We start from the raw sequence: 24,073 nt of genomic DNA, 5'->3' as shown, positions 1-24,073 counted from the left end.
ACTGGAGAGGGATCCTGGGTTTGTCTGCAGGCATTGCTCTCTGATGAAAGCCAAGCTGACGGACGTCAGAGTGTTTTACAATGCAGAAGAAACCAGTTTGCAGTTCTGAGTGTGGCTCTTAATTATTACCAATGCTTCTGATTATTTTACAGTCGCTCCTGAGTTAAGCAACATCACTTGTGTTGAGTGAAATTCTGTAAAATGTCACTTTTGAATTCAATAAGATCATGATGTGTTTTTGATTGTATTTATTTCTGTTCATTTTCACAGTAAAATAAATCCATTATATGTGACAAAGGTTTAGTATAAAAAGTCTGATTCCAATTCCACACGTCTTACCACGCAATCCCCTCCTCTCACACATCATGTGTTATATATTATATTTGAAATGGTGAGGATACACAGGTCCTTATTATCACAGCGTTTACGACTGGTAACATTAGAGCTATCAGGGTCGTTACTGATCTGAACAACAATGCAGGGGGATTCCTCAGTGCTGTAAAATGCTCTAAAAAACACCTTGATCAAAGGGAAGCCGCTATCCAACCACCCTTGTATTGAGGAGACTAAACTGCAGTTCTTTGTTTCTCCCAGCAGGGGGTGATAATGCTTCAGTGATGGATGTATTTTAACCCCTATAGTTCTGACTAGCACTTCTGGATTTCTTCAAAGGGAACACAAACACAGGAAAACCTGCTATATGCAGCACACACTTTTGTGTCATCCACAGGCCTGATTGAAATGGTATCCCTGACATGTATTGTGTGATGTGTAAAAGATGCATCTCCCTGACACAAGTCTGTTTCAGTCACGATGGGACCACAGGGCAATAGATCTGACAGACTTTTGATAGAGGGCTGATAAGAGGTGCTTGGTTGGCAGATGCTTCCATTTTCAAGGCGGCACAAATTACTACTGAGGCTTTTTCACAAGGAACAGTCTCTAAAGTGATGTGACTCTCTCTATGTATGGGCCATTCTGACTTGAGTGCAGATTTCCACCCCCAATACAACACAACCTGAAGGAATTAGAGGCTGGTAATCATTGAGGAATGGTCCCGTATCCCCCCAGCACAATTTAAAAAGCACCTTGCAGAATCACTACCTGCCACGTCCAATCAGTGCCGTGCTGGCTGCCCTACACCTTATTGACACTGCTATGGCAGGTGTTGCTATTTTTTGTACAAATAATGAAAAACCATTAAGTAAGCAGATTAATTTAAAATAAATGACCCAGACAATGAAGTGTACATCATTTGTGTTTAATGTGATTTGTCCTGATTTGTTTACAGCTAATATACAGTTTTATATTTTCATTTATTGCAGATTTCTTATATCATCTATTCAGTATTTATAACACATTAGCAAATGCTGTTACTACCATGTATTACTTGTTCTATAATGCATTATAAAAACATTACTCATATTTTAAGCATTTATAACGTGTTAATAAACTATTTAAAATGACACCTTCATATAAAGTGTTACCATAAACTTCAGCAAGAAGTTCAAACGCTATTCAGCTAACAGGATTCTACTGTATACAGGAATCTGCTAGAAACTATTGTAACGGTCACTTCATTTACATGTAGTATCCAGCTAGAGCGAAGAAAAGGAATCCAGGACAGTTAATATGCATCAGCAATTAGTACTGTTTAGTGTCTATCCCACCAAATAGCTGACAACAATCCGCACACTCGCCATGCCAATAATACAAATGATACATCTGCCCAACCCTGAAGACATCAAAACATATTCAAATACTAAAGACAGTAAAAAATAAATAAATACATAAATAAACGACCATATGGTAATTTTAATAAGCTGCCGTGCAAACAGATACTAGTATAAACGTCAGCATAAACCCCACAATAGAGAAACGCCAGCTCAACCCCTTCTGCATAGATAAACTGCAGCGCAATCACTGAAATGATCTTAAAAGGAAAACTCGTCACTACAGTGAAATCACTACTTCATAGTATGAAGCAAAACATCAACAGAATGACACAGCTGATTGCAAAATGCAGAGATATTAGAAGGACCGCCAGACAATAACAGCTTCAGTTGTAAAAGTCTGTAAAATAGTTCAAATAACAGTCCAAATCCAGAGATCCGCGAACAGAACAAAAAATGTCTCTCACAAAAAACAAAACAGAATGTCCATTCAAAAACAAAATGATAATCCATCAGCAAGAGAACAAACCCGGATCTCACGCAGTCCTGTCCAGGTTCGTGGAGTAGAGTCTTCTTCAGAACAATGAAACGATCCGGACCTTTTAAACCAGCTTCAAAAACCCGGAGCTACCGCACTCACAGCGACGCATCAAGATGAAAAGAGAAAGAGACGACAAAGCTCGGGCTGACCAAACGAAAATAGAAAAAACAAATACAAATAATAAAAAATAAAGCATACGACTTGAGTGTAAGAACAAACATTAGTAAAGCTGGGTCGACACTACAATGTCTATGTAAGACCGAATATACCTAAGCAAAGGAAACTGTGACTTAAAACAACCAGACCTGTAGACAACCCAGACTAATGAAACAGAAGATCAAACTAGATGGTAACTTTACCAGTACAGTTGTGGGGCTTGCTTTATTGGGAAAGTGGTCAAAGCAGCTGATTTGTGTCAAAAGTCACGTTGTTTACTGATTGTCTCGTGCTTAGAATGTGCGAGAATTTGAAATTTCTCAAAGTTCTATGGCAGTTAATTCAACAGCGGGAAGCAGCCTCCTGAAAGAAGTTGATGCGGTTACTAAAACAGCTGCACCTCTTGATCGGTAGACGCCATTCCTGTTTTGATTTCATATTTGAATAGTTGAGAAGTAGAGGAAGATTTCATTTCCTCTAAGTATTTGTCTAACTTGTTGGGAAAGTGGTCAAAATTTCAGTTGTTTATAAAACGTTAGAGAAAATTTTGTTGATGTGGTTACTAAAACAGCTGTACCTCTTGATTGGTAAAAGTTATTCCTGTTTTGATTTATATTTGAATAGCAGAGAAGTAGAGGAAGATTCCGTATACTCTCACTTTTTGTCTTACTTGTTGGGAAAGTGGTCAAAGCAGCTGATTTGTGTCAAAAGTTAGATCGTTTACAGGAAATAGAAAGCTGGAAGTCTGGGAGTTTTTAAACAATGGGGAAAAAAGTCCCATTAAAGTGAATGAAGATGGACAAAAAAAGGAAAAAGAACTTAATAGTTTAAAAAGTATAAAAGATATCAAAAAGTTGTATACAAGCACCCTCTTCCAGACCGGTCTACACGTTTGAAAGTTTGAACGGCGTTTGTAGCTTAAACGGTGTAAGAGGAGTAGCGTGCCGAAGAAGAAGAAGAAGTATGTCGAAGATTTAAAGTGGGGACTCTTGCTAATAAAATCAAACTTAACCAAAAATTCTAAAACGGCAAGTCTTAAGAGCGCACAGCGAACCAAACAAAACACACCCAGAGATGTCATCACCATCTTTTCTAAATCCCCGGCTACCAAACACACGAGGAAAAAATCAGCCTTAAAACTATGGCAAGCCGATAGGGCCAGAAAAACGAGAAAAGCGCAGCAGTAATTAGAAAGTACTAAATCTCAGCAAGGCAATTATTATTATTATTATTTATTTCTTAGCAGACGCCCTTATCCAGGGTGACTTACAATTGTTACAAGATATCACATTATTTTTTACATACAATTACCCATTTATACAGCTGGGTTTTTACTGGAGCAATCTAGGTAAAGTACCTTGCTCAAGGGTACAGCAGCAGTGTCCCCCCACCTGGGATTGAACCCACGACCCTCCGGTCAAGAGTCCAGAGCCCCTAACCACTATTAGTTTATAATAAAGTATCCATTATATATAATATTATTCACTGTTGAAAAATATAAAGGGAGTACGCATGTAGTATAATATCAACAACTAGAATATAAGATAGGACAGAGCCTGGCCAGGTCCTCTGCAACTCATTTAAGAATTAAGCAGGTGTTGCGCTTTTTGCAACACATTGTGTGGCAGTCGCCGCACAGTCTATCAATGATCTCTGTGTCCCAGTTTGAATTGCACAGTCTATCAATGATCTCTGTGTCCCAGTTTGAATTACACAGTCTATCAATGATCGCTGTGTCCCAGTTTAAATTATACAGTGTATCAATGATCTCTGTGTCCCAGTTTGAATTGCACAGTCTATCAATGATCTCTGTGTCCCAGTTTGAATTGCACAGTCTATCAAAGATCGCTGTGTCCCAGTTTGAATTGCACAGTCTATCAATGATCTCTGTGTCCCAGTTTGAATTGCATAGTCTATCAATGATCTCTGTGTCCCAGTTTGAATTGCACAGTCTATCAATGATCTCTGTGTCCCAGTTTGAATTGCACAGTCTATCAATGATCGCTGTGTCCCAGTTTGAATTGCACAGTCTATCAATGATCTCTGTGTGCCAGTTTGAATTGCACAGTCTGACAACGATCTCTCTGTCTCTTGTTTCTCCAGATGAGGAAAGCTGAAGGAGGTTTGGGAAGCAGGGAGCAGCGGATCCAGCGCTCTGATGCCAGGAAGAAACCACACTGTCAGGGGATGAAAACAATCACACAAACAAAGCATCTAGATCCTAAAATAAAATCAACTGGACTATATGAAAGACTTGAGTGCTTTATTTTGTATTGACACCTTTCTGCAATGCGATTCTGTTTGGTATCTGACCATGTGGTGCTCAACTCTGTTGAAATTATCTATGATAGATTAGCCCGTATTTTCAATGACTTTTACTCTAGTCTTTTTAATTCCTTCCTCTTTCTTGAAAGGGGTAGAACACAATTTTACAGAGCCTTGTGAAAACTGGAGGGTAGATTTAAAGATGATATGCAATGAAAAAATGTCCGACCAGAGGGTCGTTGAATTGAAACCCTTTCAAAATAAAAATCCCCCTGTCAATTCTGTAAATCAGTTTTTTCATTTTGCACTTTGAATTTCATTTTGAATTATCCCGGGTTTAAAAGGCATGTCGTATGCAGACAGGCTAAAAGAATTGAATCTGTTCAGTCTTGAGCAAAGAAGACTACACGGCGATCTGATTCAAACATTCAAAATCCTAAAAGGTATTGACAATGTCGACCCAGGGGACTTTTTCAACCTGAAAAAAGAAACAAGGACCAGGGGTCACAAATGGAGATTAGATAAAGGGGCATTCAGAACAGAAAATAGGAGGCACTTTTTTTTACACAGAGAATTGTGAGGGTCTGGAACCAACTCCCCAGTAATGTTGTTGAAGCTGACACCCTGGGATCCTTCAAGAAGCTGCTTGATGAGATTCTGGAATCAATAAGTCTCCAGACAAGCTTCCCAGCGTGTGTTTGTGTGTGTGCGTTTTTTGTGTGTGTGTGTCAGTACCTGTGTGTGTGTCTGTGTGTGCGTGTCAGTACCTGTGTGTGTGTGTGTGTGTGCGTGTCAGTATCCGTGTGTGTGTGTGTGCGTGTCAGTACCTGTGTGTGTGCGTGTCAGTACCTGTGTGTCAGTACCTGTGCGTGTGTTTGTGTGCGTGTCAGCACCTGTGTGTATTTTTGTGTGTGTGTGCGTGTCAGTACCTGTGTGTCTTTGTGTGTGTCAGTTCCTGTGTGTATTTGTGTTTGTGTGTGTGTTTGTGTTCTTGTCTACCTATCTAAGTGGGGTCTTAGGTGTGGTTACACATCCACCAAGTGGGGACTCGGTAGCCAGGTGGGGACCAAATCCAAAACCCCACAACAGACTTGTTTCAATTGTGTTGCAGAGGAGAAACCCAGCTAACTGAGGAACGAGTGATTCAGTAGAGAGAGGCAAGGACCCGACTCCAAGGAGAAGAAGAAGGAGTAAAGAGAATGACCCGCCTGATATGTCACAAGAGCCTGCCAGGTACTGAAAGTCTTTTCTTATTAGTTCACGGTGCGGCGGCATGCTGAATAATACCTTTACTAAGAAGCTGTTCAGGAACCCAAATCACTGAGCTGAGTCTCAAGCCCAGGGTTAGAGTCCAGACCTCTCTGTGCTTTACAATGCTTCACCAGACCCCTCTGTGCTTTACAATGCTTCCCTATGCTTTACCAGACCTCTCTGTGGTTTACAATGCTTCCCTATGCTTTACCAGACCTCTCTGTGCTTTACAATGCTTCCCTGTGCTTTACCAAACCTCTATGTGCTTTGCAATGCTTCCCTATGCTTTACCAGACCTCTCTGTGCTTTACAATGCTTCACTATGCTTTACCAGACCTCTCTGTGCTTTACAATGCTTCCCTATGCTTTCCCAGACCTCTCTGTGCTTTACAATGCTTCCCTATGCTTTCCCAGACCTCTCTGTGCTTTACAATGCTTCCCTATGCTGTACCAGACCTCTCTGTGCTTTACAATGCTTCCCTATGCTTTACCAGACCTCTCTGTGCTTTACAATGCTTCCCTATGCTTTACCAGACCTCTCTGTGCTTTACAATGCTTCCCTATGCTTTACCAGACCTCTCTGTTCTTTACAATGCTTCCCTGTGCTTAATTGTTAATGAGTATTAATAAATAAGAAAGTCACAGTTAATCAATTTTTTTATTTATTTTATTAAATCACATTCCTAAAATCTGAAAAGATAAACAGAACAAACATTTAATGGAAATCAAAGATCAAAAACACACACACAATAAAGCAAACTTAAGTTCACTTTTTTAAAAACTGTTACAGCACTGAGTATTGGATGCCATTTTTTAAAATATATATAAAACATAACAATTCTTAAAAAATAAATTAAATACAGTTACTTCATATGAAATCCATTCGTTGCTAAAAACAAATAATTCACCTCGTTTCGCTCTGCAGGTGGCGCCGTTTTACCCCCTAACTTTCATCCAAAGTTGTGTCAGATTGAACATTCCCTTCACCCGAGGAGTGGAGAGGACAGACAGGGAGTTCAATACAAAGGGTTTCTTACAACACAAAACAGTCTAGTTCAGCTTGCAGATTGTTACAGAGGAATCAGAATAATGAAGCCCAAACCCAGGATAGAGCGGCTCAGTGAATGTGGTTTGGAATCTGTGCAGGAGGGTCATTGTGTCAGAGACGCCATGAAAGGACAGCGTGCCAGCATTAAAGTCCAGATACACTCCTATTCTGGGGGAGCGGGGGGCAGTTATTGCAGTTTCATTGTTATTGTGCCAGGCAGTGTAACTGGAATCAGAGCAGTCCAAACTCCAGGACTTGTCATTGAATCCAAGGCCACAGGAACGATCCCCTCCTTTCCTGCTGATTCCTTTATATGTGACTCCTATATCAGCCCCTCCCCCACTCCACTCAATCTCCCAGTAACAGCGAGTCCCAGACAAACCCTCTCTGCAAAGCACTTGGGGATAGTAATCAAATCTCTCTGAGTGATCAGGATATCTCTGGGTCTCTCTCCTCCGTGTCACCTTTCTGTTCCCTTCAGACAGACAGAGCTCTCTATGCGCTGTGTTGGGGTCCAGTGTGAGCTGACAGGAATCTGATTGAAGAGAAGAGGACGGGTAGAGGAGAGATGGTTAGAAAAGTCAAATCACTGAGAAAATCAACAGTCATTGTCTGCTGCATCCTCACATCCTGTTTATGGAAGGTGTGTGTGTTGTTTTAATTATTTTTTTTAATACATTTTGACCACTTTTTTAAACTTTTAAATTGCATTTTCTGCCTCAAGATGGCTTCCCGTGGACCGGCATGGACCTCTTAGAACTACATTTCCCATCATCCTCCTGCTCACTGGTAATTCCATCTCAATTACATATGTGAGCAGGAGGATGATGGGAAATGTAGTTCTGAGAGGCCCATGCAGTTACATGTGAAGCCATCTATAAGTATAAAAAAGTGGTCAAAATGTAAAAAAAATAAAAATAATTAAAACAATACACACACCTCACGTAAACAGCTGTAGCAACACATGGGAACATGCAACACAATAAAATACAAAGGACCTTATGAACCCTTTAAACCCTCTTGCTGTTTGATTGTTTTGTTCATTATAATTCCTCGATCTTATCAAACTTCTTCAATTGGAACCAATCAAATGCAGCTCTGCATACAATTACAGTTCACTTAATGTTCCTACAGGGTATGTGTTGCCATTTTACCCACTCAGACCCCTTGCTTACTAAATATCTTCAATAGAATATCATCCACTCTTCAAATATCTGTCTAATATTTTAATGAGCAATCCATCCCACAAGTGCAGTGATACTGCAATATACATTTACTACCAGCACAGGATGACTGGGAGGGATAGCTGTTCATTTTACCCCACAACTGGTTTCACATGCATTGTACATGTATTAAAAGATGGGATGATTATCTATTCAGGGATACCAAGATATTTAGGGAGAGAAAGGTCTGAGTGGAAAAACAGGCAACAAATGCCCCTCCCCCAGTCATTCTGCATGTATTCATCTGAACCAATACTTGTTGGAGAGGAGTGTAGATTAATGGCTTCACAATTACTAATAAATAATAATAATTGCTGCCCTCAAGCTCCACCCCTCCCTGTTCTGTAGTGTTAGCTCTTCTCACAATGGAGTGACACATCTTTCAATCAAATGTTTCAGTGAAACAGACTTACATTTTAAAAACTCAGCTCTGTTCCTTGGCTCTGGAGCCTGCAGACTGTAAACTGCAACTTCATTCACTGGGCAGAAAAAAAGAGAGAGAAATAGAATTGAAACATGTGGATAAATACACAACACACACAAGACTCCAAACAGCAATCTGAAAAGAAACAAGGCTTATTCACGGCATTTCAGGATGTAAAAATCCGTACTTCAAGATGTTCATGATTACAATGAATATGTATTCCTTCTGTATCGGTACAGCAGCCAAAGTCAATGTGAACACGTCTGGCACTGCACTGGAGTCTTGTGTTCCTTCCTCTCCATCATATATCTTTACCCAACAGTACGGTGTCCATATTAGGACACCCTTGTGCATCAAACATGCAGCAGTCATTGTCTGCTCCATCCACACATCACTCCCTCCTCCCTGCTCCCTCCTCCCTGCTCCCTCCTCCCTGCTTCATCAGTCCCTCCTCTGTATTCCCTGCTCCCTCCTTCCTGCTCCTTCTTCCATGTTTTCTCCTCCCTGTTGTCTTTATTAATGTCTTGCAAGTCATGCCCCTCCTCAAGCCATGGTCTATTTGAGAATTCTCTACCAAATGAATCTGTTTCACACCAACCTGTTGTGGTTATTTTGACTAATTCCCCCTTGCAGAAATCCTCAATATGGTCTTTAAGTTCAGATACAGCTTTCCTCACAGCCCCAAAAGAGATGTCTGTATTGACAGTAACGCTGGGTAAGTCTCCAGCTTCAGGAGGGGCACAGAGAGACTGGAAATTCTACAACAGGAAAGTGGAGAAAAGGAGTTTTCAGTGAAACAGAATGGGGTCCAAAACATTCCTGGGGAAAAGCAAGGATTCATTCAATTGGAGAGGTCTGTCTGAAACCGTCCCAGTTATGGACTTGAGATTTTCTAACAAGCAGTGATGTTACCTGTAGAAAATGGATGTGATCCTCTGTCTCTGAAAGCTGTTTCAGCTCAGCGTTTCTCCTCCTTAGCTCAGCAATCTCCTGCTCCAGTTTCTTCATGCGTCCTTCAGCCCGATTCACTGCAGCCTTCTCGTTAGCTCCAATCAGCTCAATAACCTCAGTGTGGATCTTCTCAATGGATCGGATCAGCTCAGTAAAGATCTTCTCACTTTCCTTTATTTCTATGCATGCAGATCTCTGAGTGAAAGAACACAGTAGAGGAGACATGGTTAGAATTGATATCAAAAACACATCAGGCATAGACAGTAAACTTCTGTAGATGTGTGCCAGTCCACCTGTTAATAATAATAATAATAATAATAATAATAATAATAATAATAATAATAATAATAATAATAATAATAATAATAATAATAATAATAATACCCCCCTTCTTTTCAATACCCACTTTCAGTGTCTCCACAGCCTGTTTTAGCTCTTCAATTTCTTTCAGTCTCTCCTGGATTCTCTGTTGTATTTCTGTCTGTGTCTCTCCCAGCTGCTTCTGTGTAGAAACACAGTGACACAGTGACATATCTGATGGGGCATTGAGTGATATCCTGTCACACTCAATACAGACTATTTCAGAGCAGGCTGTGTTTTCACACCTCTCCCCACTTTATATGAAGTTAGATTAACATAAGAACATAAGAAAGTTTACAAACGAGAGGAGGCCCCATTCAGCCCATCTTGCTCGTTTGGTTGTTAGTAGCTTATTGATCCCAGAATCTCATCAAGCAGCTTCTTGAAGGATCCCAGGGTGTCAGCTTCAACAACATTACTGGGGAGTTGGTTCCAGACCCTCACAATTCTCTGTGTAACGATACACACATTATGCACACAGATACCCTAAGGGTCGAATGCACCAGCGTGGATTAACCACTAACCCAGATTAAATCAAGGATTATATTTGAATCATGTTGCACAAAACTTTAAACCAGGATTTATATGTAATCCTTGTTTAAAATTAATCCAAGGTTAAACATTTAAAAGATTAAATATAATGAAATTGCACCAGTCATTTTAATCCATGTTTAAATGTGATAGCTGAATTAAATTGAAACCTTCCTTGGAGGTGGTTTAAACTTGGACAAAGGCAGCAGTTTCAGACAACATGTGTGTACAGTAGTAAGATACAGCACCATCTAGTGCACAGCTGCCAGCAATACAAAAGGACACTTGATCCACAGTAGCTGTCCACTAGATGGTACTGTTTCATACTAGTAACAGTGAATGATGGCTGATCTAGCATGTGTTACATGTTTGTTTTGTCAAGCACCTAGGAAACTGAAGTAGCTTTCTCTTTAATGGATATTTAGGGCTTCTGATTTCTGTTTTTAATCGATAAGCACAGATAAAACAGCACTGAAACAAAACAATGAAATCAGTGTAAAAAATGCCTAAATACACAAAATCCCCAGAAGAATGAGCCCGTGACCAGAAGGACTTCACTGTGGAAGAGAGCAAAGGAAAGAGGGGACTAGTAGGGAGAGCGAAAGAAATTGTAGATTTTAACAAACAAAATCCCAAATAGGCTATTAAATTTCGTTTTAAACTAACTTAAACATATCTGTTTTAATCATGTAAAAATGTGTTTTAACGCACCAAATTAACCTATTTTTTCTGCCCGATTTATATTGTATATCATGTAAATATTGTATTTTGTACATCATATTAATCTTGTATATTGTTAATATTATTAATTTATATCTTAGCAGATGCCCTTATCCAGGGCGACTTACAATTGTTACAAGATATCACTTTATTTTTTACATACAATTCCCCATTTATACAGTTGGGTTTTTACTGGAGCAATCTAGGTAAAGTACCTTGCTCAAGGGTACAGCAGCAGTGTCCCCCACCTGGGATTGAACCCACGACCCTCCGGTCAAGAGTCCAGAGCCCTAAACACTACTCCATATCATATTAATCTTGTATATTTTATATCATATTAATCTTGATCTTTTTGCTTTTTTAAATTAGGTGCTTGACTTTTCTGGGAATGCCATTTTTAAACAGTTTAACTTATTAAACTATAATATCTTAAACAATGAAACTGATCTATGATTTTATTAAGTTGCAAGATATATATAAAAACACTAGGAATATAAGTCATGCTAATTTTACACTACAAATTCCAATGCACCACAAAACAGCTGAACAAATCCTTCTTACCCTGTGAGGCAGGGCGGAGGTCCTGCACGTCTAAATAGTGTGTTTTTGTTTGATTGTAAATAATGTTTTTGATAATCAAGTGTGTGCTAGATATGGCAGGGCATATTCAAATCCAGGTGTGGAATGTGGCCAGGTGTTAATTGATTAATTGATTAATTGATTATCTCTTAGCCCTGGCCACATGCCTTTAAAAAGGGTCTGAAAAGCCAGTTTCTTGGTCCTACAAGCAGGGATACAGACTGTCTGGGAAGGAGAGTGTTGCTGTAGGATCCTCACGACTGCGTGTGTTAACCAGGGTGAGAAAAACACAAGAGGAAAAATGTATCTCGGATCACTGTGTGAGTTAACCAGGATCGCTAGCACTGGAAGGAATAGGGAACAAGTTTAGGGGATTTTAATCCCACCCAAGTCTAGAGAGGAGGTGTCAGGGAGACTGTTCCTGGAGCGGGACCTCCTTTCTTGCTTGGTCAACTTATTTTCTAGTTGTTTTCGAGCAGTGTTTTGTTTTGAATGTTTTGTGTTTTTTGTATCAAAGAAAATCTCCTGTGTCTCTCCTGTCAATCAACGATAGCCACACCCGTAACAACACCCCTGTTACACCCTGAAATACATTGTAGTACATCATAGTTTAGATAGAGCAATTAAAAAACTAGGGCTCTTTAAATAGCTCTTAATATACAATTAAAATCTGATCTGGTGTGAAACTGTATAACCTAGTAAACAGACATGTTAAATATCCCTGGGAATTCTTATCTTCTAGGATAGCTACAAGGAAATGGTTCAAACCCTTACCTGTTTCACACTCCTTTCTTTCTCAGCTGAGACTGTATCATGGCTCTTGTGATCCTCATCTGTACACAGCACACAAACACAAGTCTGATCGGTTCTGCAGAAGATATCCAAAACCTTCTGGTGTTCAGCACAAAGCTTCTGCTCCAGATTTCCAATTGCATTGATCAGTTTGTGCCTCTTGAAAGCAGCCCCCTCATAGTGTGGCTTGACGTGTGTTTCACAGTAAGAGGCCAGGCACATCAAACAGGATTTCACAGCTTTGAACTTTCTCCCAGTGCAGAAATCACACAGCACATCTCCAGGTCCAGCATAACTTTGAGCAGGAGGAGGATTGAGTCCTGTCTTCTTTAATTCCTCCACAAGTTCGGCCAGCATGGTGTTTCTGCGCAGAACAGGCCTTGGGGTAAAGGCCTCTCTGCACTGTGGGCAGCTGTAGACACCTGTATGATCAGTCTGATCCCAGCAGTTCTTAATACACCCCATACAGTAACTGTGTCCACATGGAATAGCGACTGGGTCTTTCAATAGCTCCAGACATACTGGACAGCTGAACCGATCCTCTGACCATACTTTTGAAGCCATCTTGCTGCAGTGAGACAGAGAGACTGACTATTTCACAAGAAATGAAACTGTGCTGATTTCCTGGAATTGTGTAAAGCTCTAAGAGGCGTGGTTTGGGACTGAGGCCAGGTTTAGACAAGCAGGCTGAGCAGAGACTGCTGAATCAGTTTGAGAGGGGCGGAGAGGAGAGAGTTGTGAGTGGGACTGGAGTTTGAGAATGGCATTGTCACAGTAACCCTTCTATAGCTACAGTATGTATTTGACTGCACTAGACCTTCACTTCTGTGTGGGTCTGAATCCTCAGAAGATCACAAGGGAAGTGAGTTTGGTGGAGTTCATCTTCGTGGGCATTAATCCACATCTCAAAGTCCATTAGTCCTCAACCACAAACTTGTCTCTGAGCACCAACTGCTTTCTTCCCTCCAGTTCAGGGCAAGCTTGAGGCACAGAGTCTGAACTGCTCACCCCCCTAAGAGAACGTGAAGGGTGGTCCCTCCAGTGCAGGGGAGGCTGTATATTATGAGAACTAGACATGTTCTAGTGTTATCAGACAGGGTGTGTACGTTACTGACATACTCATTTATTACAGGGCTGATTTCATGAGTTAAAACCATTTTATACAGAACAGACACTCAAACAAAGCTTACAATCAAGGGACCTACTTTTCAAATCTGTGCACTATTTGTTTTATTCATTTCAGACAATGTCTTCCCTCTCATCAGCAGAACATCATTCTCTCAAGTCCCTTCTTGTTTTGCTGTTGCTCGTTTTGTTTTCCACACTTCTTTATTTCCACTCTCTTTGACTCAGGTGAAGCCCATTGATCCTGCAGCCCCCACACTGGTTTCCTCTCCCCGTTCACTTCCTTCCTTCCTGTGTTACAGGTAATAGGACCCCACCTCCTGACCCCCTTCATCAAACATTTCAAAGAGATTTCATTTCAATCAGCAATGCTGCTGTGTTTTCATGAACAGATACAATTGCTCATTTTGAAAACTCTCCTGATAGATAGATATTAATGAACACTCATGGGGACCACACTGAGGTTAAAGGTTTAAACATCATCATGTTCTTTTCATTTCTTACCTGATGAGGATTTTCTATGGCTGTTTCTGATTAGATTTTATTCACCATGCTTACTAACTATTCCAGCAAAACATTGCTTCTGAAAAGACTCCTGGAGGCTGATTGTGGGGAAGCGTATGACTGTTGCACGGGTTGCAGTGCACAATGCTTACCCTGTGGGCTTCAGTGCCCAGCGCACCACCAATATGCTTCCCCACCTCGTTTCCACACAATCAGCCTGGACAAGAGTTTTCAGAGGCAGTTATTGCTGGAATAGTTAGTAAGCATTTCAAATAAAGATCTAAGCAAAAATCACATTGAATCATTCAGCAATGCACATATTAGGATATTAAAGATCAGAAATGCAATATTAAGAATATATAGATGATATTAACAATACTTTAACATCTACCTATTTTACATTGTATTTATTTAATAAAAAAATGTACATGCACTTATTGCTGATCAAATTTAAAACTATTACATTGTTTTGATTAAAGTGCAAATTGAAAAATCATATCTCTTATATTAAAACTTGTATTAGCTGGCAGAGTTATTGAAATCATGCTGTAGATTGATACAGATTTGTTCTTCTAATATTGTGGAGTGTAGAAAAGGTATAGTGATTCAAGCAGCATTATCACTATACTCCAGAGGTGAAGTCTGAGTTTGCTCTGCAGCCCTCCTTCAGAACATCTTACCACGCAATCCCCTCCTCTCACACATCACGTGTTATATATTATATTTGAAATGGTGAGGATACACAGGTCCTTATTATCACAGCGTTTACGACTGGTAACATTAGAGCTATCAGGGTCGTTACTGATCTGAACAGCAATGCAGGGGGATTCCTCAGTGCTGTAAAATGCTCTAAAAAAACCCACCTTGATCATGAAGTGTGATCCTGGGCTGGAATCACAATATGTGCTTCTGCTGTTTCTGTTGAGATGATACAGAGACAGGGATGGGTTTCACAAGAAACGAAACTTACCAGTGTTTCTGAATTCCAGGAGTTATATAAAGATCTAAGAGGCGGGGTTTGGACTGAGGCTAGGTTTCAATAAACAGGTTGAGCAGAAACTGAGATGTTTGTTACAGTTTATCATTCTCTGAGATCTCTTGTGCTCTGCCCACATATGAAAACATCACTTGTTGAGTAAGTGTTCTCTTTATACAAGCCCCTTCTTATTAAAATATTGTCTCTGTGTTTCAGCCACTAGAGCAGAATCTCGTCCAGGGAATTCTGTGGCTCTTCTCTCCAGTTTATAAGAGTCCAATCGAGGAGCAGTGCAGTGATGTTAATACAATACTAAGAGAAATGGGGTAGAGATCACATTTAAAGTGCTGGCCTCGTGATTTTAAAACATGTTCTTCTGCCTGTATCCCAATTTAACACAGCATGCTATTCATGTAGATTCAATAGCAGCATTTCAAAGCAATGCAATCTTTCTCCCAGCTTTTCTAGTCCTTTTAAAAGGACTATACAGTAGCTTCCCCAGCAATGCATATTGTAGTCGACTCAAGTAGCAGGCAATAGCAGCGAGTGTTGAATTCCCTCACATTTGTAGTCAGAAATAGAAACTCCAGACAAAGAAAGAGCCAGTAAGAAAAGCAGCCCTGCATTTAGTTTCTTTTCACCCCTTCCGACCCCCAGCGAATTACACAATAAAATACACAACACACACCAAACTAGGTAATAGGTCACACTTATTAGAGATGTCTCATATGTTGTTAATGGAAGAAATATGATTTTGATAATAAAAAAGCTCTCCACACCTCTCCCCCTCTCCTTATGTCTCTATCCCAGCCCTTACCTCTCCTCCTCCCTCTACACTCTCTTCCTGCTTCTTCTCTCTCTGTGTCTCTCTCCCCTCAGGATCACGCGCTCAACATACCTGTGTCTTATTCTATGCATGTGGAGGAGCACTTCCCAGAGACAGCACTACAATGAGAGGGCAGAAAGTGGGCTTTCTAACAGATACATGTCTGTGCTGTAGAGTTATGGGGGGTGGTTCAGTCCCACGGTGGTCCTACACCCTATTGACAGTGGTATGGCAGGTGTTTCTAATATTTTGTACCAATCATACACATCAAATCAAATTTTATTTATATAGCTCCTGTCATATGAAAGTATCTCAAAGCACTGTACAATACAAAGCAAAGAAAATCACATATATATATATATATATATATATATATATATATATATATATATATATATATATATATATATATATATATATTATATACACACACACAAACACACACACACACACACACACGCTCACACAGGAGGCTGTAACCAGAAGGAGAGTATCTCAATGCACCATACAATACAATACATGTCTAGTTCTCATAATATACAGCCTCCCCTGGACTGGAGGGACCACCCTTCACGTTCTCTTAGGGGGGGTGAGAAGTTCAGACTCTGTGCCTCAAGCTTGCCCTGAATGGGAGGGAAGAAAGCAGTTGGTGCTCAGAGACAAGTTTGTGGTTGAGGACTTATGGACTTTGAGATGTGGATTAATGCCCACGAAGATCAAACTCCACCAAACTCACTTCCCTTGTGAACTTCTGAGGATTCAGACCCACACAGAAGTGAAGGTCTAGTGCAGTCAAATACATACTGTAGCTATAGAAGGGTTACTGTGACAATGCCATTCTCAAACTCCAGTCCCAATCACAACTCTCTCCTCTCCGCCCCTCTCACACTGATTCAGCAGTTTCTGCTCCCCCTGCTTGTCTAAACCTGGCCTCAGTCCAAAACCCCGCCTCTCAGAGCTGTACACAATTCCAGGAAATCAGCACAGTTTCATTTCTTGTGAAATAGTCAGTCTCTTTGTCTCACTGCAGCAAGATGGCTTCGAAAGTATGGTCAGAGGATCGGTTCAGCTGTCCAGTATGTCTGGAGCTATTGAAAGACCCAGTCGCTATTCCATGTGGACACAGTTACTGTATGGGGTGTATTAAGAACTGCTGGGATCAGACTGATCATACAGGTGTCTACAGCTGCCCCCAGTGCAGAAAGACCTTTACCCCAAGGCCTGATCTGTGCAGAAACACCATGCTGGCTGAAGTTGTGGAGAAATTAAAGAAGACAGGACTCAATCCTCCTCCTGCTCAAAGTTATGCTGGACCTGGAGATGTGCCGTGTGATTTCTGCACTGGGAGAAAGTTCAAAGCTGTGAAATCCTGTTTGACGTGCCTGGCCTCTTACTGTGAGACACACGTCAAGCCTCACTATGAGGGGGCTGCTTTCAAGAGGCACAAGCTGATCAATGCAATTGGAGATCTGGAGCAGAAGCTTTGTGCTGAACACCAGAAGGTTTTGGAGGTCTTCTGCAGAACCGATCAGACTTGTGTTTGTGTGCTGTGTACAGACGAGGATCACAAGAGCCATGATACAGTCTCAGCTGAGAAAGAAAGGACTGGGAAACAGGTAAGGGTTTGAACCATTTCCTTGTAGCTATCCTAGAAGATAAGAATTCCCAGGGATATTTAACATGTCTGTTTACTAGGTTATACAGTTTCACATCAGATCAGATTTTAATTGTATATTAAGAGCTATTTAAAGAGCCCTAGTTTTTTAATTGCTCTTTCTAAACTATGATGCACTACAATGTATTTCAGGGTGTAACAGGGGCGTTGTTAGGGGTGTGGCTATCGTTGATTGACAGGAGAGACACAGGAGGTTTTCTTTGATACAAAAAACACAAAACATTCAAAACAAAACACTGCTCGAAAACAACTAGAAAATAAAAGATGATCAAACAAGAAAGGAGGTCCCGCTCCAGGAACAGTCTCCCTGACACCTCCTCTCTAGACTTGGGTGGGATTAAAATTCCCTAATCTTGTTCCCTATTCCTTCCAGTGCTAGCGATCCTGGTTAACTCACACAGTGATCCGAGATACATTTTTCCTCTTGTGTTTTTCTCACCCTGGTTAACACACGCAGTCGTGAGGATCCTACAGCAACACTCTCCTTCCCAGACAGTCTGTATCCCTGCTTGTAGAACCAAGAAACTGGCTTTTCAGACCCTTTTTAAAGGCATGTGGCCAGGGCTAAGAGATAATCAATTAATCAATTAACACCTGGCCACATTCCACACCTGGATTTGAATATTGAAGTAATATGCCCTGCCATATCTAGCACACACTTGATTATCAAAAACATTATTTACAATCAAACATAAACACACTGTTTACACGTGCAGGACCTCCGCCCTGCCTCACAGGGTAAGAAGGATTTGTTCAGCTGTTTTGTGGTGCATTGGAATTTGTAGTGTAAAATTAGCATGATTTATATTCCTAGTGTTTTTTATATGTATCTTGCAATTTAATAAAATCATAGATCAGTTTCATTGTTTAAGATATTATAGTTTAATAAGTTAAACTGTTTAAAAATGACATTCCCAGAAAAGTCAAGCACCTAATTTAAAAAAGCAAAAAGATCAAGATTAATATGATATAAAATATACAAGATTAATATGATATGGAGTAGTGTTTAGGGCTCTGGACTCTTGACCGGAGGGTCGTGGGTTCAGTCCCAGGTGGGGGACACTGCTGCTGTACCCTTGAGCAAGGTACTTTACCTAGATTGCTCCAGTAAAAACCCAACTGTATAAATGGCTAATTGTATGTAAAAAATAAAGTGATATCTTGTAACAATTGTAAGTCGCCCTGGATAAGGGCATCTCCTATGATATAAATAAATAATATTAATAATATACACGATTAATATGATATACAAAATACAATATTTACATGATATACAATATAAATCGGGCAGAAAAAATAGGTTAATTTGGTGCGTTAAAACACATTTTTACATGATTAAAACAGATATGTTTAAGTTAGTTTAAAACGAAATTTAATAACCTATTTGGGATTTTTTTGTTAAAATCTACAATTTTTCGCTCACCCTACTAGTTCCCTCTTTCCTTTGCTCTCTTCCACAGTGAAGTCCTTCTGCTCACGGGCTCATTCTTCTGGGGATTTTGTGTATTTAGGCATTTTTTACACTGATTTCATTGTTTTGTATCAGTGCTGTTTTATCTGTGTTTATCGATTAAAAACGGAAATCAGAAGCCCTAAATATCCATTAAAGAGAAAGCTGCTTCAGTTTCCTAGGTGCTTAACAAAACAAACATGTAACACATGCTAGATCAGCCATCATTCACTGTTACTAGTATGAAACAGTACCATCTAGTGGACAGCTACTGTGGATCAAGTGTCCTTTTGTATTGCTGGCAGCTGTGCACTAGATGGTGCTGTATCTTACTACTATACACACATGTTGTCTGAAACTGCTGCCTTTGTCCAAGTTTAAACCACCTCCAAGGAAGGTTTCAATTTAATTCAGCTATCACATTTAAACATGGATTAAAATGCAATGTCATTATATTTACAGAAGCAGCTGGGAGAGACACAGATTGAAATACAACAGAGAATCCAGGAGAGACTGAAAGAAATTGAAGAGCTGAAACAGGCTGTGGAGACACTGAAAGTGGGTATTGACAAGAGGGTTGTATTATTATTATTATTATTATTATTATTATTATTATTATTATTATTATTATTATTATTATTATTATTAACAGATGGACTGGAACACATCTACAGAAGTTTACTGTCTATGCCTGATGTGTTTTTGATATCAATTCTAACCATGTCTCCTCTACTGTGTTCTTTCACTCAGAGATCTGCATGCATAGAAATAAAGGAAAGTGAGAAGATCTTTACTGAGCTGATCCGATCCATTGAGAAGATCCACACTGAGGTTATTGAGCTGATTGGAGCTAACGAGAAGGCTGCAGTGAATCAGGCTGAAGGACGCATGAAGAAACTGGAGCAGGAGATTGCTGAGCTAAGGAGGAGAAACACTGAGCTGAAACAGCTTTCAGAGACAGAGGATCACATCCATTTTCTACAGGTAACATCACTGCTTGTTAGAAAATCTCAAGTCCATAACTGGGACGGTTTCAGTCAGACCTCTCCAATTGAATGAATCCTTGCTTTTCCCCAGGAATGTTTTGGACCCCATTCTGTTTCACTGAAAACTCCTTTTCTCCACTTTCCTGTTGTAGAATTTCCAGTCTCTCTGTGCCCCTCCTGGAGCTGGAGACTTACCCAGCATTACTGTCAATACAGACATCTCTTTTGGGGCTGTGAGGAAAGCTGTATCTGAACTTAAAGACCATATTGTGGACTTCTGCAAGGGGGAATTAGTCAAAATAACCACAACAGGTTGGTGTGAAATAGATTCCTTTGGTAGAGATTTCTCAAAAAAACCATGGCTTGAGGAGGGACAGGACTTGCAAGACATTAATAAAGACCTCTTGCAGATTGCTGGCTATATAAATAATGTAGTATTGAGAAGGGAGGAGGCAGCAGGGAGGAGGAAGGAGTGAGGAGGCAGCATGGAGGAGGGAGCAGGGAGGGCAGAGCAGGGAGCATGGAGGAGGGAGCAGGGAGGGCAGAGCAGGGAGCATTGGAGAGGGAGCATGGAGGGAGAAGAGAGAATTAAGCAGGGAGCATGTAGGAGAGGGTGGAAGAGAGAGGAGGGAGCATGAAGGAGAGATCAGGGAGGAGACAGGAAGGAGGCAAAAGGGATGAGGGAGCAGAGAGAAGGGAGCATGAAGACTGGAAGAGACAGCAGGGAGGAGGGAGCATGAAAGAGTGAGCAAGGAGGAGGGAGCACATAAGTGGGAGGAGGCAACATGGAGGAGGGAGCAGGGAGAAGGGAGCAGGGAGTAATGAAGCAGACTGGAGGGAGAAGGGTGCATGCAGGAGGGAGCAGGGAGGTGGTAGGAGGGAGAATGGAGGATGGAACAGACTGATGAAGCACAGAGGAGGAAGTGATGTGAGGATGGAGCAGACAATGACTGCTGCATGTTTGATGCACAAGGGTGTCCTAATATGGACACCGTACTGTTGGGCAAAGATATTATTATTATTATTTATTTCTTAGCAGACGCCCTTATCCAGGGCGACTTACAATCGTAAGCAAAAACATTTCAAGCGTTACAATACAAGTAATACAATAAGAGCAAGAAATACAATAACTTTTGTTCAAGTAAAAGTACAAGTTTGACAAACCACAATTCAATAATACAGCAGGTAATAGTGATAGTTACATCAGGATATGATTAAATAGTGATAGTTACATCAGGATGTGATTAATATGTGATGGATATGTGATGGACAGGAAGGAACACAAGACTCCAGTGCAGTGGCAGACGTGTTCACATTGACTTTGGCTGCTGCACCGATACAGAAGGAATACATATTCATTGTAATCATGAACATGTTGAAGTACGGATTTTTACATCCTGAAATGCCGTGAATAAGCCTTGTTTCTTTTCAGATTGCTGTTTGGAGTCTTGTGTGTGTTGTGTATTAATCCACATGTTTCAATTCTATTTCTCTCTCTTTTTTTCTGCCCAGTGAATGAAGTTGCAGTTTACAGTCTGCAGGCTCCAGAGCCAAGGAACAGAGCTGAGTTTTTAAAATGTAAGTCTGTTTTCACTGAAACATTTGATTGAAAGATGTGTCACTCCATTGAGAGAAGAGCTAACACTACAGAACAGGGAGGGGTGGAGCTTGAGGGCAGCAATTATTATTATTTATTAGTAATTGTGAAGCCATTAATCTACACTCCTCTCCAACAAGTATTGGTTCAGATGAATACATGCAGAATGACTGGGGGAGGGGCATTTGTTGCCTGTTTTTCCACTCAGACCTTTCTCTCCCTAAATATCTTGGTATCCCTGAATAGATAATCATCCCATCTTTTAATACATGTACAATGCATGTGAAACCAGTTGTGGGGTAAAATGAACAGCTATCCCTCCCAGTCATCCTGTGCTGGTAGGAAATGTATATTGCAGTATCACTGCACTTGTGGGATGGATTGCTCATTAAAATATTTGACAGATATTTGAAGAGTGGATGATATTCTATTGAAGATATTTAGTAAGCAAGGGGTCTGAGTGGGTAAAATGGCAACACATACCCTGTAGGAACATTAAGTGAACTGTAATTGTATGCAGAGCTGCATTTGATTAGTTCCAATTGAAGAAGTTTGATAAGATTGAGGAATTATAATGAACAAAACAATCAAACAGCAAGAGGGTTTAAAGGGTTCATAAGGTCCTTTGTATTTTATTGTGTTGCATGTTCCCATGTGTTGCTACAGCTGTTTACGTGAGGTGTGTGTATTGTTTTAATTATTTTTATTTTATTTACATTTTGACCACTTTTTTATACTTATAGATAGCTTCACATGTAACTGCATGGGCCTCTCAGAACTACATTTCCCATCATCCTCCTGCTCACATATGTAATTGAGATGGAATTACCAGTGAGCAGGAGGATGATGGGAAATGTAGTTCTGAGAGGTCCATGCCAGTCCGTGGGAAGCCATCTTGAGGCAGAAAATGCAATTTTAAAGTTTAAAAAAGTGGTCAAAATGTATTAAAAAAAATAATTAAAACAACACACACACCTTCCATAAACAGGATGTGAGGATGCAGCAGACAATGACTGTTGATTTTCTCAGTGATTTGACTTTTCTAACCGTCTCTCCTCTACCCGTCCTCTTCTCTTCAATCAGATTCCTGTCAGCTCACACTGGACCCCAACACAGCGAATAGAAACCTCTGTCTGTCTGAAGGGAACAGAAATGTCACATGGAGGACAGAGACCCAGAGATATCCTGATGATCACCCAGAGAGATTTGATAGCCAGCCCCAAGTGCTTTGCAGAGAGGGGTTGTCTGGGACTCGCTGTTACTGGGAGATTGAGTGGAGTGGGTTATGGGCTTCTATAGGAGTCACATATAAAGGAATCAGCAGGAAAGGAAGGGATCGTTCCTGTCTCCTTGGATTCAATGACAAGTCCTGGAGTTTGGACTGCTCTGGTTCCAGTTACACTGCCCGGCACAATAACAATAAAACTGAAATAACTGCCCCCCACTCCCCCAGAATAGGAGTGTATCTGGACTTCAATGCCGGCACGCTGTCCTTTTATGGCGTCTCTGACACAATGACCCTCCTGCACAGATTCCAAACCACATTCACTGAGCCGCTCTATCCTGGGTTTGGACCTAGTTATGAGTTCCCTGTAACAATCTGCCAGCTGAACTAGACTGTTTTGTGTTGTAAGAAACCCTTTGTATTGAACGCCCTGTCTGTCCTCTCCACTCCTCGGGTGAAGGGAATGTTCAATCTGACACAACTTTGGATGAAAGTTAGGGGGTAAAACGGCGCCACCTGCAGAGCGAAACGAGGTGGATTATTTGTTTTTAGCAACGAATGGATTTCATAGGAAGTAACTGTATTTAATTTATTTAAGAATTGTTATGTTTTATATATATTTTAGAAAATGGCATCCAATACTCAGTGCTGTAACAGTTTTTTAAAAAGTGAGCTTAAGTTTGCTTTACTGTGTGTGTGTTTTTGTTTTTTGTTTCACATAAAATGTTTGTTCAGTTTTATTTTTTCAGATTTTAGTAATGTGATTTAATAAAATAAATTAAAAAAATGATTAACTGTGACTTTTTCTTATTTATTAATACTCATTAAGCATAGTGAAGCATTGTAAAGAACAGAGAGGTCTGGTAACGCATAGGGAAGCATTGTAAAGCACAGACAGGTCTGGTAAAGCATAGGGAAGCATTGTAAAGCACAGAGAGGTCTGGTAAAGCATAGGGAAGCATTGTAAAGCACAGAGAGGTCTGGTAAAGCATAGGGAAGCACTGTAAAGCACAGAGAGGTCTGGTAAAGCATAGGGAAGCATTGTAAAGCACAGAGAGGTCTGGTAAAGCATAGGGAAGCATTGTAAAGCACAGAGAGGTCTGGTAAAGCACAGGGAAGCATTGTAAAGCACAGAGAGGTCTGGTAAAGCATAGGGAAGCATTGTAAAGCACAGAGAGGTCTGGTAAAGCATAGG

The 24,073-nt window shown here is 40.5% G+C and overlaps 2 protein-coding genes and 1 long non-coding RNA gene across 3 annotated transcripts; 2 read left to right on the top strand and 1 right to left on the bottom strand.

The window, feature by feature from the left end:
- Window positions 1-2,520: 2,520 nt before the first annotated feature.
- LOC131723157 (uncharacterized) lies at window positions 2,521-4,923 on the top strand. The gene is made up of 2 exons (XR_009320147.1): window positions 2,521-2,563; window positions 4,474-4,923. It is a non-coding gene; the product is annotated as an uncharacterized LOC131723157 (long non-coding RNA).
- A 1,612-nt stretch (window positions 4,924-6,535) lies between these two features.
- Window positions 6,536-13,223, bottom strand: LOC117432623 (tripartite motif-containing protein 16-like protein). Its single transcript, XM_059016572.1, has 6 exons — window positions 12,497-13,223; window positions 9,939-10,034; window positions 9,494-9,727; window positions 9,180-9,339; window positions 8,571-8,636; window positions 6,536-7,469 (listed from the first exon to the last, which is right to left on the bottom strand). The coding sequence occupies exons 1-6, from the start codon at window positions 13,076-13,078 to the stop codon at window positions 6,937-6,939; spliced, it is 1,671 nt and encodes a 556-aa protein (XP_058872555.1). The 5' UTR covers window positions 13,079-13,223; the 3' UTR covers window positions 6,536-6,936.
- A 3,736-nt stretch (window positions 13,224-16,959) lies between these two features.
- Window positions 16,960-23,665, top strand: LOC131723137 (tripartite motif-containing protein 16-like). Its single transcript, XM_059016597.1, has 6 exons — window positions 16,960-17,561; window positions 19,533-19,628; window positions 19,821-20,054; window positions 20,209-20,368; window positions 21,569-21,634; window positions 22,737-23,665. The coding sequence occupies exons 1-6, from the start codon at window positions 16,980-16,982 to the stop codon at window positions 23,267-23,269; spliced, it is 1,671 nt and encodes a 556-aa protein (XP_058872580.1). The 5' UTR covers window positions 16,960-16,979; the 3' UTR covers window positions 23,270-23,665.
- The last annotated feature ends 408 nt before the right edge of the window (window positions 23,666-24,073 follow it).

This window comes from Acipenser ruthenus, chromosome 53 (assembly GCF_902713425.1).
Source record: "Acipenser ruthenus chromosome 53, fAciRut3.2 maternal haplotype, whole genome shotgun sequence".
NCBI classification, from domain to species: domain Eukaryota; kingdom Metazoa; phylum Chordata; class Actinopteri; order Acipenseriformes; family Acipenseridae; genus Acipenser; species Acipenser ruthenus.
The sequence above is the reverse complement of the archived record's forward strand: the minus strand, read 5'-3'. Positions and strand labels throughout refer to the sequence as shown.

Bases quoted from the DNA above. Each gene is read 5' to 3' on its own strand.
- LOC131723137 (XM_059016597.1), top strand. From the start codon at position 16,980: ATGGCTTCGAAAGTATGGTCAGAGGATCGGTTCAGCTGTCCAGTATGT. The intron at 19,629-19,820 runs GTGGGTATTGAC...TCTTTCACTCAG, and splicing joins AGGCTGTGGAGACACTGAAA to AGATCTGCATGCATAGAAAT. The intron at 20,055-20,208 runs GTAACATCACTG...TTCCTGTTGTAG, and splicing joins ATCACATCCATTTTCTACAG to AATTTCCAGTCTCTCTGTGC.
- LOC117432623 (XM_059016572.1), bottom strand. From the start codon at position 13,078: ATGGCTTCAAAAGTATGGTCAGAGGATCGGTTCAGCTGTCCAGTATGT. The intron at 10,035-12,496 runs GTAAGGGTTTGA...GTTTCTACACAG, and splicing joins AAGAAAGGAGTGTGAAACAG to AAGCAGCTGGGAGAGACACA. The intron at 7,470-8,570 runs GTAAGTCTGTTT...CTCTTCAATCAG, and splicing joins CAGAGCTGAGTTTTTAAAAT to ATTCCTGTCAGCTCACACTG.